At 44.1% G+C, this 19,909-nt stretch overlaps 1 protein-coding gene across 2 annotated transcripts in view; it reads left to right on the top strand.

Annotated features, from left to right (window-relative positions):
- The window catches only part of ino80 (INO80 complex ATPase subunit), a 41,852-nt gene that overhangs the window by 13,182 nt on the left and 8,761 nt on the right, over positions 1-19,909 (top strand). For both annotated transcript variants that reach the window (XM_061091394.1, XM_061091395.1), the window contains exons 26-30: positions 1,015-1,155; positions 1,881-2,106; positions 12,801-12,928; positions 18,625-18,719; positions 19,192-19,264. In XM_061091394.1, coding sequence (XP_060947377.1) covers positions 1,015-1,155; positions 1,881-2,106; positions 12,801-12,928; positions 18,625-18,719; positions 19,192-19,264 — 663 coding nt within the window. The remainder of the gene's footprint in view (positions 1-1,014; positions 1,156-1,880; positions 2,107-12,800; positions 12,929-18,624; positions 18,720-19,191; positions 19,265-19,909) is intronic.

Here is a 19,909-nt window from a genome sequence, read left to right on the forward strand (position 1 = left end):
AAACTTGCAGACACCTGGAGAGGTGGTATTGAACCACGCTGACCCCAGACTCCCGGATGAGTTTCTAGAAATCACTCGCTCCCACAGTTTCTGCCGCTCTACTTCAGCGCCTGACTTTTCTTTCGATGCTGTGGAGCTGGCATGCTGTGCCTCTCTCCTCTTTCTTCTCTGCATCTCTCTCTGGCTGCTTCTTCCCGGTGTGCTCAGTAATGCTTTCAGCTTTCCTGCTGCTCCTTTTAAGATACTAAGAGAAGAAGATAATTTCGAAAGCTCTGTAACATCTCCCCGTTTTTCCCGAAAGACGTTGAAACTTTCAAGGTTCCAACTTTTTAGCATCTAAGTATCATCTCCCAGTAAGAATCAACGGCTTCAGAAACCTATAAATATATTGAAACATTGCTGGGGTTTTTTCCGGTTGTTCAAACTTTCTGAAATACAGAAAGAATTTCTTGCTAACAAACGTTGGAGGTGAGAGATGGAGGATGTTGTTTCAAACTTTTACCATTAGATGGCACTGTGTATCCACCACTGTTGTAACATGAGCATAAACTTTGGATGTCATTTTTTGGCACCTACCCCTGCTTAGTACATAACAAATTCATCATTATTCGTTCAGGATGAACCTTTGCTGAAAATGTATGTGTTTAAATTGCACCATGTCCTGCCCAAATGTGAGATTACACCATAGAAGATGTTGATCCTGTGCTACTGTGACCCGTGCAACTTAAATCATATAAGCTGCTTAATCGTACATTTTACATAAGGTTTTAAGCATTGAGCTGGAATTTTATGTTACATTTAAGGCTTGTAGCCAGTGGAAATTGAATATGCTGAGCTGCACTCACTAACCTCTGTTGATTTTACTGTTTGTCTGAGTATGATGTTTTCTTTTATTTAACACAAATCAACACAGACATCCCTTGTCACCAATATAATCAATCAATTGGGAAGTTTTGAATGATTTTGGAGTATGTAACAGGATCTTAATTCGTTTTTTGTGTTTTATTGTTTCAGGATCTGGTGTTCACAGCAGTCACGCCCGGCATGGTGGGACACGGTGATGTGAAAATCCTCAACAGAAATTTTACCACTTCCAAGATACTGCCCCACCGGCCCATACCACCACCAAAGTTCCTGCTCGCCGCTACGCCCAGGGTACGCACGTGTGTGTGTGTGTGTTTGTGTGTGTCTGAGTGACAAGGAGCTTCAGAAAGGCCCTCATGCATGTCCTCTGTTTGTGTGGACAGTTTGAGTAAACGTGTGCGATGTTCTGTGTGAGATGGACGAGAATTTGGGTGGTCGTGGAAAAGGAAAGGGGGAGCGCTGTGCACATTGCCTTTGTAGACTTTCAACAATGAGCAGCTCTTATTGTGTGTGTGTGTCTGTGTGTGTGTGTGTGTGTGTGTGTGTGTTGACTGTGTGTGGTCAGGGTGTGATGGTGACCATAGGGACCTCCAGCTGCATTTAGACAAACAGGTGACCTTTTGCTAAGGTCGTTCAGCGTCTTGTTGCCCTCCTGCTATACACACACAGACACACACACACACACACTTATACACAAAACCTGCTGATTCATCGAAACCAGCCCTCATGTGGAGCTTTCACTCCGTCTGCAATACAAATCCTTAGATGGGAAGATTTCCAGTGTCTTTGGCTTTTTGTTTTCATCTATAATTAAAATGTCACATGCGAAATAATAGGAAAGATTAGAAATGAAAAATAAGGCGTCAAAATATTATTACCTTCCTGCCAAAACCTTCCCATGTCAACATATTTGTAACGCGTTGTCCTAAATGTCATCCTCCTTATCTTGTCTCTGCAGAATATTATCTATTTTTATCTATTTCAAATGTAGAAAATCTCCTTTTCTGGTTTCCTAGGTGACGGCAGTTCCCATGGAGCGTTATTGTGCAGACCGCAGTGCCGGGTACGAGTGGCTGGTGACACGCGGTGGGGGGGGCACGGTCTTCAAACACTGCTTCCTCTACGGCTCCCCTGAACTCGCGTCGGACTGGCGTGCGAGGGCCAACACCTTCCACCCACAATGCCCTGGGGGGGCGATGGCAGTTTACCCTCGCCACGGATGGTCCTACATTCAGATACCTGGTAGGAGGTGTGTGTGTGTGTGTGTGTGTGTGTGTGTGTGTGTGTGTGTGTGTGTGTGTGTGTGTGTGTGTGTGTGTGTGTGTGTGTGTGTGTGTGTGTGTGTGTGTGTGTGTGTGTGAATTTACGGGAATTAACTGGAATAAACTGGAAATGTTGTGGGTCATTTATACTAACTGTATTTACCTTATCATATACAGACATAAATATAAACATTTTGTTGTGTCATAGGCTGATTTGAGCCCTGAGGAAACTTTGGGCACTTGACTATATGCTTCTGCATCGTTGTGTCATTCTTAACATAGGTCTTTGCACAGTATTTGCAAATGTACACAGCCTTTCCTTCTACATTGGATGGGGTGAAATGCCTCCACACATGAGATTGTTCTGTAGAATGAGATGAGAAAAAAGTTTGTAAAAAAACACTAATGCAATGCCAGATATATAAATAGTTAGCCAAACAATTGGAATCGTCTGTAAACATATTTTACAATTGATGGATAAATTAATGGAAATAGGCTAGATGAACAGATGAACAATCCTCAATCAGCATGCTAATATATTTTCCCCAGTAATATCATCAAAACTTACCTGACTAGTCCTGCACACTACAGCAGGCCTCAATCAGCCCTGCTGTAGAGTGAAGGATGCTGGGAACTATCTGTGCATGTGATGGTAGAATGCACAGTGGAGGGTTGAAATTCAACGTGCAGTGTGTGCTGCATTCCATACAACTTTAAAATAGTGTTTTGATTTATGTTTTTATTGCTCAGCATTTAATTTTGCGTATTTTTTTTTTTTTTTCAAAATTCCCGAGCTAAACTTCCCATGGAAAGTTTCCGGAAATTTACCGGAAACTTTCCGCCACTTTGCAACCCTAACTCTGGCCTATGTCGTCGTACTGCAAATATTCTGCTAAAATGAAAGTTAGCTGTTGGTTTCTATGCACCTGTCAAGACTTTCTTTCTGTTCTTGAAACGATAGTGACTGGTTGTGTAGTGTATGTCCACAGCAGTAGTCTGTGTTGCCCTAGGGAAAGACTGCAAAGGTTCATACTTTGAAAACTCAAAACATGTTTGCTCCAAATCCGCTTGTTATCGTCTAATTTTACGACCAGCTTTTATCACACGGTGGATATCCATGTTGTGGAGCGGAGGGAGAGGTAATGGCCCGTGGGAGAATCCACAGAGGCCGGTCGGCAGGGTCACCGGGGCAGAGCCGGGTACATCACCCTCCTCTGTCTCTGTCTGTCCGTCTGCCAGGCAGCAAAAAAACCTCCAGTCTAATGGAACAGCTCAGATAAAGAGCACTGCCCTCGCATAAACACATACCAGCGTGTTAAGGTGTGAATACATAATTGTGTGTGTGTGTGTGTACGTGGGCGTACGTGTGTGCTTCCAAGCGCTTTATCAGAGGAGCTGGGCTTGTTGAGTTAAGGTTCAGCTGGAGCAGAGGGGGGGGGGCTGATTCGCTGCCAGGATTCAGATGACTGATGGATGTCCAGGGTGAGAGAGGCCATTTCAGTTTTACAGACAACACTTCCCTTCTCACTGACCCGCTCAGCCTCTCCACCTCCGATAAACTGTCTCTGTCAGGGATTCTGATGACGACCCTCTTTTTGTGTTGTGTGGTAACACAGGTTCCCAGCACAACACACGCGTGACGTGTTTCCTCTTCGTACTTGTTGGATAAGCCTGCAGTGCACAACGGTTGTCGATTGTCTTACTTTAAGACCCACTACCTGCAGCTTCTTTCCACTTTTTAATATTGAAATAGTGAAAAGAATCCTCTAAATCCTGTAGATACTAGGGATGGGGGGAAAAATCGATTCAGTTACAAATCGCGATTCTTGTGAATGACTATTTTAAATCGCCATGCTGGCTCCCAAATCTTTTTTTTTTTTTTATTTAAATGTAAATATTTTTTAAACATATTTATTGGTTTATACGGGGGGTGGGGTATATGGGGAGAGCAACATCACCATGTTGACGCATGTTGACCAGCTCTTGTTTTTGCACAAGAATCTAAACATACCCAAGCACTAGCTTTGCATCGCCTACATGCAAACAACAATAGCCTACTTTTTGTTTATTTAAAAGTTTATATTTTAAGTAAACTTTTATTCATTCTATTTAATTTACCTTTTATTTATTGTTTAAAAGTAGCTTAAGTTGCATACATTTCTTAATCTGTCAGTTTGTGTGCAGTTGATAGGGGCTATACAATAATAGGGCACATTTTAATTTATTTTCTCTATTGGCTGCCCGGCAGTCATTAAGTTAATGTTAATATTTGAAATGAAACTTGTAAAGCTCTAAGTGAATTTGACTGTTGTATTTGTACTATGATTCAACTTTTTTCCATGGTCCAATATTAAAACAAAAGAATAACCAAAAGAAATCGCAGGAAATCGTAATATCGAATCGCAATACTTACAGAATCGCAATACATATCTTATCGCCACCTAAGTATCGTGATAGTATCGTATCGGGAGGTCCCTGCCGATTCCCGTCCCTATTAAATACCCAAACGTGATAGAGAATCCTTTAAATCCTGTAGATACACACTCACAGTTTGCAATAGTCTAATAGTCGACTTGTCTTTCCTACCGCCTGTCTGTGTGTATGTGCTTGTGAAAGTGTTTGTGTGCAAAAGTGACAAACAAAACAAGTATTTGTGTGTCTGTGTGAGAACAGTCTGAGCGCTCTTGTGAAGTTATACGGAGGCAGACAAAGCGAGGAAGTTTAGCTACTGGTCATTGTTCAAGTACTTGGTTAGGTAACACTAATAGATGGTCCCGTCCGTCCGTACTTGTGTGTGTGTGTGTGTGTGTGTGTGTGTGTGTGTGTGTGTGTGTGTGTGAGGGAGAGAGAGAGAGGGAGAGTATGTGTGTGTGCTTGTGTGTTTGTGTGTGTCTGTGTACCATTGACTCCATTCAGGGAACTGCACAGTGCTCACATGGGGCCCGAGGTGTCTCTCACCTCTTCCCTCGCACACTCTCCCACGCTCGGCGGCGTTGCCTCCCCCCCTCTCTCACAGGCCGAGGACAAGCCTCACCTCCGTCTCTCCTTAAACAGACAGGGCCACGCACTGATCTGGAATCAGTATCACGCTTCGGCCTCTCAGTCCGTCTGGTCTCCCACTTCTTTCTCAGCCTCGGTAGGAAGGAAGTGACCCAACACTCCGGCACCCGTCCTCCGCCGAACACATTGTTGCCACATCAAGGCCCAAGATATGTACAGTAGCTCGGCCGAAGTTTCCCACCCTCCCTCTCCTCCGCACTCCCAGCCCCACACCTTTTTAGAACAAATGGCAGAGCTGAATGACTGTTTGTTTTGAGCGCCATGGCGTGAGTACGGCCGCCCGCTGATATCGACGGAGGAATCTAATCAGAAGACTTATTAGGAATTAGGCCACAGAGGAGGAAAAAACAATTGAAGCAGCAACGTCTTGAGCCTCAGATATGTGTTTTATTCATGATGTTTTTGTGATGGTAGGACTTCACTGAAGGAAGGCCATTGTTAATAATGAAAAAAGGTTGAATGGAATCACTTATAGTAACATAGATGACGTGATACTGCCATATGTTCTTTTCCGAGACGCCATCCGTGTTGATCTCCTGAGAAAGCGAGAAGCATTCAGGGTCCTGTCAGCCAAGGCTTGTACCTAGGGTTGCAAAGGGGCGGAAAGTTTCTGGTAAATTTCAGGAAACTTTCCACGGGAATATTAAGCTCGGGAATTTTGGGAATTTTGAAAAATTCCCAAAAGCACACACTGCACGTTGAATCTCAACCCTCCACTGTGCATTCTTCCATCACATGCACAGATAATTCCCAGCATCCTTCACACTACAGCAGGGCTATTGAGGTTTGCTGTAGTGGGAAGGACTAGTCAGGTAAGTTTCGATGATATTACTGGGGAAATATATTAGCATGCTGATTGAGGATTGTTCAACTAGCCTATTTCCATTAATTTATCCATCAATTGTAAAATATATATATACATATAAATGTAACTATTCCAATTGTTTGGCCAACTATTTATATCTCTGGCATTGCATTAGTGTTTTTTTTACAAACTTTTTTCTCATCTTATTCTACAGAACAATGCCACGTGCACTATCTCATGTGTGGAGGCATTTCACCCCATCCACTATAAAAGGAAAGGCTGTGTACATTTGCAAACACTGTGCAAAGACCTATGTTAAGAAAGACACAAAGATGCAGAAGCATAGAGTCAAGTGCCCAAAGTTTCCTCAGGGCTCAAATCAACCTATGACACAACAAAATGTTTATATTTATGTCTGTATATGACAAGGTAAATACAGTAAGTATAAATTACCCACAAAATTTCAAGTTTATTCCCGTTAATTCCCGTATATTCCCGTTAATTCCCATGGAACGTTTCCAACTTTGAATATTCCCGGAATTTTGCAACCCTACTTTTACCCAAGCAGTCGCCCAGTGTGAGCCACCGGGACGCGACAGCAGAGAGAGCTCTCCACTGTAATTACAGAGACGCTCCTGGCTTGTTTGTTTGCTAGATTTGCTGCACTTCTGCGGTCGCCTCTCTGTGGAAACTTCACATGAAAGAACAACCGGCTCAAAACAGAGAGCCGCTTCACACTGTGTCACTTTGTGTCAGGTTGAGCATCTATTTGAAAGGGAATAGATTCTGCTGCAGTCCAGTCCCACAGAAATAACCCTCCTGGCCGTCTGTGTGGCCCCCGTGTCACTTGGAATAATTAGAAGGAGCCGTTCCACAAAATGACGGCCTTCTCACTATAGCACATTTTATTGTGAGCTGGGAATGGACTGCCGCCGCTGTGGAGAGTGTGACGGAGATGGTGAAGAACCTGGTATTTATGTGTGCTTCTTGTGCAAACTATTTGAATGCGTGTGTGTGTGTGTGTGAGAGGTGGTGGTGGTGGTGGTGGTGGAGGGCAGTCAGGTCTGGCCCTGCAGCCCACATCAGGCTGTGGGAAATGCAGTCCTGCCTTCCTGTCCCTTCAAAGAAACCCTGCTCTCCAGCAAAATGGCAGGAAACTTCCCCGGGCCTCTGATAGACAGGCGCAAAACAACACAGACAGGCAGCCTCACCACACCACCACCGCCTGACTCTGCCCCCCCCCCCCCCTCTTCCCTCCCTCAATCTGCAGTGAACTGGCACTGCTCACTGTCTGCGGACTGCAGCTTTTATTTTCTTCCCCACCCCCAGCGAAAAGAAAAAGAAAAGGGACGCAGATGTTTTGATTTCCCCAGTCTAATTTATGGCTGCTAATATGTCATCAAGGAGGAAAAACTAGTGCTCGCCTTGCGTAAGAAAGTCCCAAAGTCGCCTGAAGGGGGAGACATTGGCTGCATTATGCTCCTCCTCTGATGAGATCTTCTAATATGGAAGCCAAGTCATATCTAATTCACCCAGGTCTCTCAGCCAGCTAGCTTTCATCTGCGGTGCGTGTCGAGTCATTTCTGGCCGAGGCTAACCAGCGGTAATCTATCTTAATGACAGAGTTCACAGTGGCGTGGTGTGGTCAGGTCCCCCCCCCCCCCCCCCTCCCTCTGCGCATCAGACTGTCTGTCTCTTCTCCTGCTTTTAGAGGAGCAGGAGAAGTGCTGCTCGGGCATGTTTGAGGGCAGACTGGGATGTATATGCTTAATGTACATGTTCCATATATACACACACAGAGTCCATCCTTCACTTTCCGCCGCACGCGGTCACATTTCTGTGGCTGTGTGAAATGCGTGTCTGTCTGTGTGGCTCCTCCGAGTGGAGCTACTGTTCAGATTTTTGGTGACGCACCTGTCAAAACTCCATCGAGTCCTCACAAGGAACCAAACTCTCCAGTTTTCTGTGGGCCTGGTTTCCAGAGCCTCCTCCTGGCATCTGGCTCTTAGCGGTCCCGATGCTGCCGCTGAGAGGAAATTAAGTTTAAGTCTGATTTTTGGTCAATACGTGCAGAAGCAGCCAAGTAGTGTCGGGCTAATATTTCCATCATCGGCGGTGCTGAACAAGTGTTGCTCATTGACTTATTGATTGCGCAGTGTAATGTGTCATTATACAGTGAGGGGCCGGCGCTCGGTCCGATCGTTGATTCGACCTGCCCATTGGCCCCCCATCTGTCTCTCTTTCTCACATAACCATCCATCCATCTTCTTTATCAGCTCTCGATGACTCTTTTTTTTTTCCCTTTGCCTCTCGGTCTCACTTCTGCGTCTCCTCTTTTTCGACGGCATCTGGACCCGTTTCCCCGGCCTGTTGATGGGTTGCTCCGCTCTGGACTTTTTTGCTTTGGCAGCCGCAGCGGAGGGGAGAGAGAGAGAGCACAGGACAGGACCGAATATTGCAGCGGCGTATTAATGAAATTAGCGCAGTAGTTGGTTTGGGAGTATCAGGCGCCAGGCACCAGGGCTGGGCCGGGGTTAATTAGCTGGCAGCAGGCCTCTAATTGGGTCAGGACCGTGTCAGGCCCCTGGCTCTGGCCCTACAGGGATTGGATTACACTGCCGGGGGGACAGACAGTAGAGGGGGGGGAGAGAGAGGGCGTGCATGGGGGACAGCAGGGTTGTGGTGGTAGAAGAGAGGAGGACGGAGAAGGCACAGTGGACGTGGTAGAAAGGGGGAGAGATCAAGGACAGGGGAGTGCAGACTGATCTGTCAGCAGGAGGAACGGATAGGAGGAGATGGGGGGGGGGCAGGGTGAATACCGCAGTTAGACTGGTTTGGGGGGGGGGCTGTGAAAGCGGGGCAGGTGGCGAAGAGCTTGATACGTGTATCCATAGCAACGACAGAGTGGTGTGACAACACATGGGATTTGCTCATGTTTTTGGGGGGTGTGGTGTTAACGCTGTCCCTGTCGGTGTGTGATCATTAAGTTGTTGTGTTTCCATTTCAGTGCTTTTGAACCCACATTTCTTTTTTGCGGCACATGTCTTTTCTCTTCTCCACCTCTGTTTTTCCTTTTGTCTGTCTTTTCTTTCTCTCTCTCTCCTGCAAATACGGTCTCCAAGTTTCCTCTCTTCATTTATGTTTACATCTCCTACCTTCTACCCAAAAACCCTTCCACTCATCCACACACAGGTACACGTGCCTAAACACATACACATACAACAGTAAGATAAAATCTATATCTCTTAGACAAACACTATGATCCCCTCTTTCTTTTTTATTACTTCTCTGTTGATATGATTAATTCGTATTCCCCCTCTTGTTTTGTGCTTTGTTTTTGTGTCGGCTTACCAAACTTTATTGCGCTATAAGTAATTCATATAAAGATATATGTCATCTTAAATGTGCCACTCATGTGAGATCACGAGGCTCCTTTTTTTTTTTCTTCAGCTGCATGTTTTGACTGAATCTCAACTGGCCAGTGTATTTTGGAGCATCACACGTTACATGTATAGACACGTCCACTTTAATCCCTTCATATTCATAATCACGTTACATGCGTGGTCACTACATCCAGTTCGCTCTCATTTGTGACCAATGGCCGTGCATTTCGCTGCAGCCACACGTAGCTTATAATGTAAGCCACAAGTGTTATGTTGGAATGAGACAGACCACCGAAATCCGCCCTCCCTAAATCACTATTATTCATTCTCTTGGCACGGCTTTATAGGGTATGGCAGCGCTATTTAGAAACAGGGATTTTCTGTGTGCGGCACTAAATGTTTTGAACCCGGCCACCTTGTTGTGTAAGCCACATCGCCGGGCATTAGGGAGTTTGGATAGTTGCAGGGTCGGGATTTTTCTGTTTTCTTTTTATTATTTTTTTTACCAATCTGCCCATTTCATTTGGACATCCGTTTCACTGTCTTCAATCTATTATTTAGCATATTTTTTATACTCATCATTTAGTGGGGAGAGGCGGTGGACTAGTGGCAGGAACGGTCTCTGGTTCGTCTCTGGTTTGACTCCACGGAGGAACAACAAAAAGACGAACCTGGATTGACCTGTCCAAAAATCCAAGAGGATTCTCCCTACCCTGTCTAGTGCCCCTGAGCAAGGCACCTTACTCCCCCAACATCTGCTCCCCAGGCGCCGTACATGGCTGCTCTGTGTGTCCTGCACCAGATGGGTTAAATGCAGAGGTTAAATTTCCCTACAATTGCATGAGTGTGCTTGTGCATGTCTGTGCATGTGTTTTGGACAAATAAATGTATCTTAATCTTAATCCATGTTGGTTGAATACCACTGATATTCAAATAGGTTGGTGATCAGATGATGTCCTCATAGATCAAATCATTGGATATATCATCAGATCAGTGTGATCAAACAACAGATCTGGTCTTATCTGAGCCTGAGGGATTATTAATCAAATAAAAATAATACTGTCAAACTGCTTAATGCAGGATTTTTACATTTTAAGTTTATGCCCTTTAAGAATTAATTTAAATACAAGCAACATTTAGTCTCGTCAGGCCGCAAAAAAATCCTCCGATAATTTCTTTAACCCATCTTCAAACATAACACCCGAGTCTGGAGGCTTAAATCAAATCTGCTAAACAGAACCAGATTGGTGGCAGCGGTGGAGCAGAGCTGCCTCATATGAGCAGTTGCAACGTTGCCAAGCGGCGGTTTGCATCTGGGTGGTTGGTGCAGCGCCACTCGGTGCCCTTGACTAAGCAGCGGCCCTGGTTAGACTGGCACCTGTGGTGAGAGGGCCCCGTCTGGTCGAAAGCCGCGACATTACCGCCACCACCGCGCTAATACCGCTTCACCGGAGCCGGAGCCACCACAGACCCCCTTCGCCCTCCGTCTGTCCCCCCCCTCTGTCTGGACCGTTTTTCCTCTCTTGCGCACGTCTAATCCTCTGTATGTATCACTATTTCCTCCTTTTTACTTTTCAACCGATCCACTTCCTTGACGCCAACGGCAATTACAGGCCTTTGATGGTGGGACACAGTGTTTTTGTATCTCTGGGCTTGTGGTGTGCTGGTCTCCCGGTACGCACCAGATTGAGCCACAGCAATGTCTTAACAACTGTGTATCATTCAATAAATCTGCCGTAAAGTTGTATCTTTAGTTTATTGTCCCTTGCTATTACTGTTTTATTATCATATTTTATTATCTCACTTTGTCCCGCTTCCGCTTTCTCCCTCCAATTTCATGTACTTCTGCTTTTTCTGTGGAGTTTGAGAATTATACCCCCAGTTCATCTCAGTTTCACAATAATGAAAAGCACATCAACTGTGCCCGCAATGAACTGGCTGTCTGGTCGGAAACCAGAAAAAGCGAAATTAAATATATAAATACAATCTTGAATCAAACCTCTTCGTGTCAACACTTCAGGTCCATGTGTCTGTCCGGGCTGACAACACTCCACAGAGACCTGGAGGTGAGGTCTCCCAATACCTCCCCAGAGTCTTTCCCTTCTTCGTCTCCTCTATTAGTTCCTCTTTAACACCTCGGCAGGGCCTGACCTATTTTTTGGGGGGGAAACTGAAGGGTCAAGGGTCAGGGTTCAGCCTTAGTGCTCATTAGCATCGGCTTTTAGCGGTTTAAAGTCAAGAGAGATCCAGGGGGTTTTGCCGGATCATGGTGCAAACTTGATTGTCTTAGGGAAATTGTTTTATTTCAGTGGTTCGCTGATATTGTGGTTGAACCTCGTCATGTTCATATTATTCCGGCCTCCTCCGAGTTTAAATGATCCGACCTTGTGTTTTGGATGAGTGGAACATGATTTTAACGCTGTTGGTTACATTACACTGACAAAGGACGGAAATAGGACATGGAAATATTTATAAACGTGGTTTTCTCTGTGCAAAAAGGGGGCTTGGGAACAAGTGTCTGAGCTGAGGGCAAGGCGGCCAAGCCTGACTCTCCCATAGGGACTCTCTAGTTGCCCTGGCCCGACCCTATCCCCTGACCCTGGACCTGGCCCTAGGTTCTCCCCACTCAGGGTCACGACCCCTCGGTCAAACACCATAGTGTGCCTGTCACCCGGTCGATGGCGGCCCTGGTGCTTTTCTCTTTCTCCTATTGTGTCGGTTGACGTTTAGTCCTCATCAGCTCGACAAGGAGGGCGCCACTTCAACAGCAGACCCCCGGTCAGATTAGTCCCCATTTGTCCTCCATGGTCAATCATTTGAAGGCCGCACAGCACCTGACGTGGTGTTGGAAGTAACGTGACCGACACCAACTGCTAGGCCTGTTTGTTTATCCTTTGTGCCTTTGTGTGTAACAGAGTGTAAATCACCTTTACTCGCAATTTCTTCCGGTCTCTCTCATTTTCTCCGCTCTCATCGGCAGTCCAATCAATAAGGGCACAAGCCTTATTTAAACAATCCGCGGATCAGGGGCAGATTTAGAGGGATCAATGCTCGGGCTGATCTGTATCCAAGGGAATACAGTCTTATTGAAGACTTGTATTGATTAGGAAAGACCTGATAACCTCTGAATTGAGTGGGCTGCTTTCATGTGTTCTACCAGTAAACAGATGTAAAACATTATGTTATGTTGAAGAGCACGTGAAAGATGCAATCAGGAATAACAAAATGACATGAAAAGGTTTTTGGGTGTTGCTAGCTTTACATGAGAAAAAGATAATGATCTGCAACTTTAGACATTTGTTCAGAACCATCAAGAAACCATGTGGTGCCGGACATTCTGTCTGTGTAAAAATAAAGCCAAAGGCACCAGTCACTCAGGCTTCAGGATGTTCAGAGCATTCACTTCTTTGTCTCTTTCTCTTTCAGATAAGGAGAGTCTGATCACAGAAAGTGGAAAGCTCCACACCTTGGATATCCTGTTGAGTCGGCTAAAAGCGCACGGACACCGAGTCCTCATCTACTCCCAAATGACGCGCATGATTGACCTGCTGGAGGTATGCACACACAGACCAACACAGACACACACAGACACACACACACACACACACAGGAAGTGCTGTACAGTATATCTATACCAGAAGATAATCACAAAATCCTGCCATTACCTCCAGTACAAAACCCAAATCCAATAGTATTGATATTTTAAGAAAGATGGTGTTTTAACAAGTACTGTATTTCCTATGAGTTGGGTCAATGTCTGGCGGTGTGTTTGTGTGCAGTGCTTCGCCTCCACTCTCTGCAGGTATAGTGGGTGTGTCGACCATTTATTGGCTTCAATCGCATCCACAAGACAAGACTCATGGAAACTAATACAAACATTTATACTGACTATCTAAAAGCCAATACAAGATTTGAAATGTGGCTTTAATTTGCACTGAAAGGTCAAAGGACACCACAAAACCCATCTGTAAGAGATGTTAAAAGCCTACATAGACAGTTAAAAATTATTAATTTATACTCATCGGGAGAGGCAATGGTAAACTAATCAATAAATATTTAAAGTACTCGAAAATGTGCTCAACAGATCGCAGACCTCCAGCAAGGAGGTGCACTGAGTCTTTGTAAATGTTATTGATAACTGGTTGTAGACTGGTGGAAAGCATGGGTGATATCAGATTACTTGACATAGTGTAAAAGCTTTTACAACACTATGACCATGTTTAAATTATTTACAGTAATCAATCGAGCATACACATAATTGACATTGACTGTCACTATGGCTTAGGATTATTAGCCTGCACATCACAGTAGTGCACTAAAGTAGAAACAAATGACTCAATACACCTTGTTGGTAGAGGTCTGCATGGTAAAACTAGTGAGAGCAGGCTTATTATTCCAATAATTTCCATGATGTTTGTTGGGTTTTGCTGGGATCTTCTGTCCGTATAGATATTGATATTTTAAGTAGGAATCATATTGACGTCACAACACTCACTGCACGGTTAAATATTTGGATTTTTTTATTTTTCCCCTCAACTATTCATTGGTCTTGGTCTTCTCCGGTTGATTTATTTTATTATTATAGACAAAAATCGAATTGGTATTGCACATTTCAGATGGCAACCATCAAAATTTTTTTCACATAAATAAATAAAAAGATAAAATTGCCTCATCCACACATTTGAACGTGTCATTTGCATATGATCCGCCCCGCGAGTTGTTTAGCTGGCGAGCTATCGAGCTCCTCGAATCAGCCTGCCTGTCCCTCGTCAGTACTCTCATTAGACGGCTAATTAACAGGTCAGGGCAAATTAGTGGGCTCATATCTGCAGGGAAGGCAGCCAGATGGGAGGGATGGCTGGGGGGGGGGGGGGGGGTGAGGAGATGGGGGAGCTGGGAGTGGCAAGGGCCTTGAGGAGATGCAAATAACGCAGGGGAACCCAAGACAAATCTAGATGAGGGGATGACAACAAAATAAAGATAAATACACAATGTTTTTTTCCTTGTTACGAAACTTGTTACCTTTACGCAGATACGAGATCGTAGAAAATAGATAATTTCAGGATACTTCAAAGTACTGTAAAAACACTTTGCTCAATAAGTTATGATATGCCTGTGTTCAGGAGCTCTCTGACTACCTACACACTGAATATCAAACATTTTTACTGGATAGACTTGGAGATTTTTCAAAGTAAAGTCCAACATTGTCACTGTGGAATACATCATTTCCGGATTTTCACTGCAGAGAGAGACTGGTGATTCAACAATTCACGTTGAAGGAAACCACTCCACCACACTCATAGACACTTTCTCTGTTTTTTTAAACGTCTCTGTTTGCTCTCATCTGATTTAAGCTTGGACAAAATTTTAGCTTAAAATCTCCATCACTGTTTACCGTCAGAAAACAATGGGGCAAACTAATTCTGCCGGTGATGGTGTGTTCGACAGCCTCAGTGCTGGGCTCCATTGTTGCTTCCATATTTGTTGCAAACATCTCTATGGAGCCAACAGGCCTCTGGCATGATGTCATACAGTGGTGCAGCACTGTACCGTGTTTTCACTGCCAAATCTTGCGTTGTGTTTTGAGGCCAAATGAAAACAGCGGTGGTGAAAAGGCTCAGGACGAAAAAGCAGGCCGGACTTTCTGTGTTGGTGTTCGTGTAACTTCCACCTTCAGTCGTCCCTCCGAGCTACGATTTCCTGTCTTAATGGGGCAATACAGCAGCGCCATGTTTAGAGGTGACCTCATACAGTAAATGGGGCTGTGACAGCATCGCCTGCTCTAATGGGTTAAATAAACCCACAAATGAAATCATACGCTGTTAATCGTCCAATCTGGTTTTAGTTGTCCTCCCAACATATTATCTCGCTCAGTGGTCGTGGGGGATAGAAAAATTCTGCAGATGGAGTTGATTTCCTCGAACACGAGACTGTGACCGAGGGAACGAGCGGAGGAGAGGCCGATGCTAATCTCTGTCATTAGCGTCATTGTTTTCGTCGCCGGTCGGCTGCCCGTTCCTCTGGTGACATCACGTCGTCAAGTGATGGATCATCGGGATCCGGGTGGCCTGGAGGAAAAATAACATAGCTGGCTTGCTCTGGCAGCGGTCGGCTGGAGAGCGGGACCGCCAAGTCACTGCCCTCTCGCTTGGGTTGTGTGTGTCTGGCTGCGTAGGCGGCACTTAGCTGTACGACAAGTCTGCAGCTTAGATTACAGCTCTGATTGAATTAATCTGTTTTTCATAATCAACTAACAAAGTGGGATACAGTGACTCATTATGCATATGCAACATGGATTTAAGTCTGATACATTAGGATTATTTTACCATAAATGATCAACTCTTCTGTGGGTATAAACATAATGTGTAAACTGTGACAGCGAATGAAAAGCCAAGTTATTGGGTTCATGAGTCATTGAGGTTTTTGTTTTGCGGCTGTCAACCTTGAGACACACAATAATCCGGACTGTGCAGTTTTCAAAAAGTCTACAAGACGCATGCTGTTTTTTCCCCTTCAGTTAATTTCTGTTAATTTGCTTTTATTTGGTCAAAGGAAAAAGCTCCAAATTGTAAACATTTTTTAAAGCAGCAAATGTTTGATACTTGACCTTGAGAAACGACTGAAATAATTAACTAATCAATCAAATTACACATTTTGGCAGCTCTCGAGAGAATTCATTATTTTTAATTGGCTAATCAATCCATGCATTTTGCTGCTTATCTAGGATCTGGACAAATTGATGTAATTAATTATCTGATTAGTAATTACTGTGAGGCTGTGCATTGCCTGAAAAAGACAAACAATGCGATATAGGGACGAATACTATTAGGTATAGACAAAGGTTTCCCTTAATTCGGTGAGAATAATGGTGAACCATTTAATTCCATGTGGTATCATAAAGTCTTATCTCGATATTATAAATTCAACAGTGTGAACCTTGCAGAAGCCCCAGAGATGTTAGCACCCCCCCGGCCTATATGTGCTTGTTCGCTTATCTGCAATTACTTTAAAGACCAATTAAGCATCATAATTGTATAATACAATGAACAAGGCACAAAAGAGGTGCATTTATTTGTACATTTTACATTTAATCTTAATATTTATTTTTGAATTCAAGTTCTATATATTTGTTTGTATTTGTGTTTTCCTTTTTATATTTATTTCCTTTAATCTTATTTATGGTTAAACTGTAAAATATCAAGTCTCAATTTACAATTTTCTGTCATAAAGGTTATGGTAATGGAATTATAGTAACAATTGCTGTACATAAAAGATTTAAAGTATTGGCATTTACCTCCTATAATCAATATATCAGAAGCACAGAAATAAGTTTTTGAATTCTACGCATCCCTACTTGGCAAAATCTGGCACAGATGTTACCCACAATGCAACACACCCAGAGATCTGGCTAGCTGAATATGTTGCAACAGTTTGTTTTACTGTTGAGTCATTTATTTAGAGAGCAACCCCATGATGTTCTTTTCTTTCAATTGTTATTACATTTATGAGGATGAGAACGGACCGCGGCCACGCACACTCTGTTCCCGACCTAATAACTACAATCAAAACGCAATGTGACCACACAGTCCTGGGACTTGTGGGGCTCGTTATTGTTTGGGAAGTCGAGCTCAACCTGGCTGCCACTCTTTGTTTATTCTCAGAGGCGGTTGTCATGCACATTAAAGCTCCAACCCCACAGACCGAGAGTAGAAATACAGAGACCGAAACAGGACGTTTCTTTGCGCTTTTAAACAAACGTCTGTATTCCCAAGTCTTCCTCCTCCCATACATCACTTCAGGTTGCTTGTCAAATATCACACCCATAACGATTTTTTTCTGCTAATAGGATTATAATAGGCTGCTGACAGTTAGTTGAACAAGATGAACATTTTGGTCTGTTAAAGGTTAACGTGGACCCGCATCTTGATGTAAAACATTTGCAACACATGACAAACTGCAGAAGTACAGTAGAGCAGCGTCGCTTGTGATTAACTAACAACTCCAACAACATGTGGGAGAAACTAGCCAGCTGCTGAGGTATAGATTTCAGTGCGTATAGCCGAAGTGACTTAAAGCTGTAACGAGATTTAAACCATGACAGGGGAGATCTTTAAAACTTTGATTCTGATGACTTGGATGTAGATTAGGAACGCTGAGTAAGACTTTTTGTGAGAGCAGCATCCTTCTGGCGAGATATCAAAACCTGATTCAACAAGGTTAGCAGCATTTTGGCGAGCTCTGCTGCTAATGGTCCCTAATGTAGCGTTCACTCGGAGCAGATGGGGGGAGCGGAGCCAGACACACGTGCAGGGGAGAGGGCGGACCCCGAGGTTCGTGACAGGAGGTCGCTGAAATCATTGATATTATCGGTAATGACTGTGTTAGGTGCGTTGTGATGTGCGGCAGTAATTGTGACTGGCTCATCGGTCAAGGGGCACTGACATGTGTCTGGCAGGAGGTCGGGGGTTCAGGGCAGCAGTTAAAGAGAGATCAACGCGCCACCTCATCACCGCTGCTGCCCTGACCCCCTCGTTGGAGAACCTCTTCCCATTAGACCCAACACCAGCGCACAAATACACACACAAATACTCACACAGAGCACAGCTTAGCAGACTTTGGGGGGGATGGAATATCAGTTTCTGCATGTGTCTCTGTGGGCTGGTATCGAGGTTTCAGCTCCAGTAAATATGCATAGGAAATGTATTGTTTTGATATTTTGGACACAAATCCAGTTGTTGGATAGAAATTCTAAAAATAAGGATTTCATATTGCTCAACCCTTGGAACTTAAGAAGTAGACCTGCAGGATTGATCTGCACCTCAGAGAGTGACTTGAAGAGAATTGCATGTTTGAGAACTTATTAAATTCACAATACAGTTTCTAATAACTATTTTTCCTGAGCAGAAACAGCTTGAGATTCCTGTTTCCTCAAGTTTTGGACGACAAGTCTTTGGTTTGTCGGTTTCTAAATCGTTGGTACAATTCAAAAGCTTTAGTCATGAATTCTGTGCAGGGGGGAAGTAGAAAAGGTTGAAAAGCAACCTCTGCAGCTTCAGTAAATCGTCACACTGATTGCATGTGACCATTTTGTTATTGAAAGCATTCTTCAATATTAACTTTTTGGAGCGAATCCTCAGAGCTGGGACCGTGCTTGATCCTGGTTCTGGCAGACGGCGGACACGTTGGCACGGTCAACGCTGTGAAACTGTCTCATCGGGTTTCCTAATTATTGTGTCCTTTTCTTCTCCAGGAGTACATGGTTTACCGAAAGCACACCTACATGCGCCTCGACGGATCCTCCAAGATTTCCGAGCGCAGAGACATGGTGGCTGACTTCCAGAGTCGGTGGGTAGATACAATCGACCGTGTGCATGAAACCAAACTCCCTCTTTCACCAACCTATCTGTAAATCTCCCCTTTTGAATATTGCAGCAATTAGAGAACAGTTTAATCTTGCATGTGTGCGTTTGGTTTTTCTATCGATCCCACAGGTTCTGTTTTACATTAGCACGCAGCTCTGAGGGTGCGTTATCCTGACTCTTGTTGTAGAGGGTGTAGATGCAGATCTCTAGTGTTGGTATCAAATGCACGTTCTGTTTCCCACGCCACTCTACCCCAATAACTTTTAATAGGATTTCATGCCCAAGGACGGCTCTTAAACTTGCACCATAACTTCATTTAATGCCTTTATTTATGGGTATTTGTTTTCTAAACCCCACTTGTAAACGATATCCTTTTGAGTTATGTTTGTCTCTTCCTTTCCCTCCCTCCCTCTTTGTTTCTCTCCTCCGCCCCTCCCCACACCACCACCTCACAGGACGGATATCTTTGTGTTTCTCCTGAGTACGAGGGCCGGAGGGCTCGGCATCAACCTGACTGCCGCTGACACCGTGAGTCACTGACACACTCGAGGAAGTTTATATAGCACATAAATAACAGCATAAGTATTTTTCTCGGAATGAACAGAGCCAGAAAAGAGAGTATTTCAAGACGTTTGAATTTGGATGGCAAACATTAGAGCACATACTTAAGCCTAGGCCCAACAGTGCCTTGAAATTCCATCGAGCTGCAGCAGATTTACGACACTCATAGATATCAGTTATCTTAATATATATAATAATGTCATTAATAGATAAATATGATTTTTCTTTTTTCATCAACCTCCCTCAATTATTCCCTGGGACGACAGTAAACGTGTTGAAAAAAAACATATCACAATGTTAAGGAAAGGGAAACATTTTTTTATGTTTCTTCCCTGAGCCGTACCACATCCTTTCACCAAGTGGTAATCCGCTCTGTTCTTTTTGTGTAATCCTGCCAATTTACAAATAAACCAACCGAAAGCAAATGCACAGGGGTGAAAATGGCGGAAGTAATACCACGTTGAAGTGATGATGATATAGTGCGGATGTGTGTGCACCGGGGGGGCTGGTAGGACACGCATGCATAAATGATGATCTCTGCGCTCATCAACATCTCTCAGCATAATGTCCCTTTGTGTCCCTATAGCCCCGATCAAGTGGGATTAGCTTTCC

Source organism: Limanda limanda, chromosome 18 (assembly GCF_963576545.1).
Source record: "Limanda limanda chromosome 18, fLimLim1.1, whole genome shotgun sequence".
Classification (NCBI taxonomy): Eukaryota; Metazoa; Chordata; class Actinopteri; order Pleuronectiformes; family Pleuronectidae; genus Limanda; species Limanda limanda.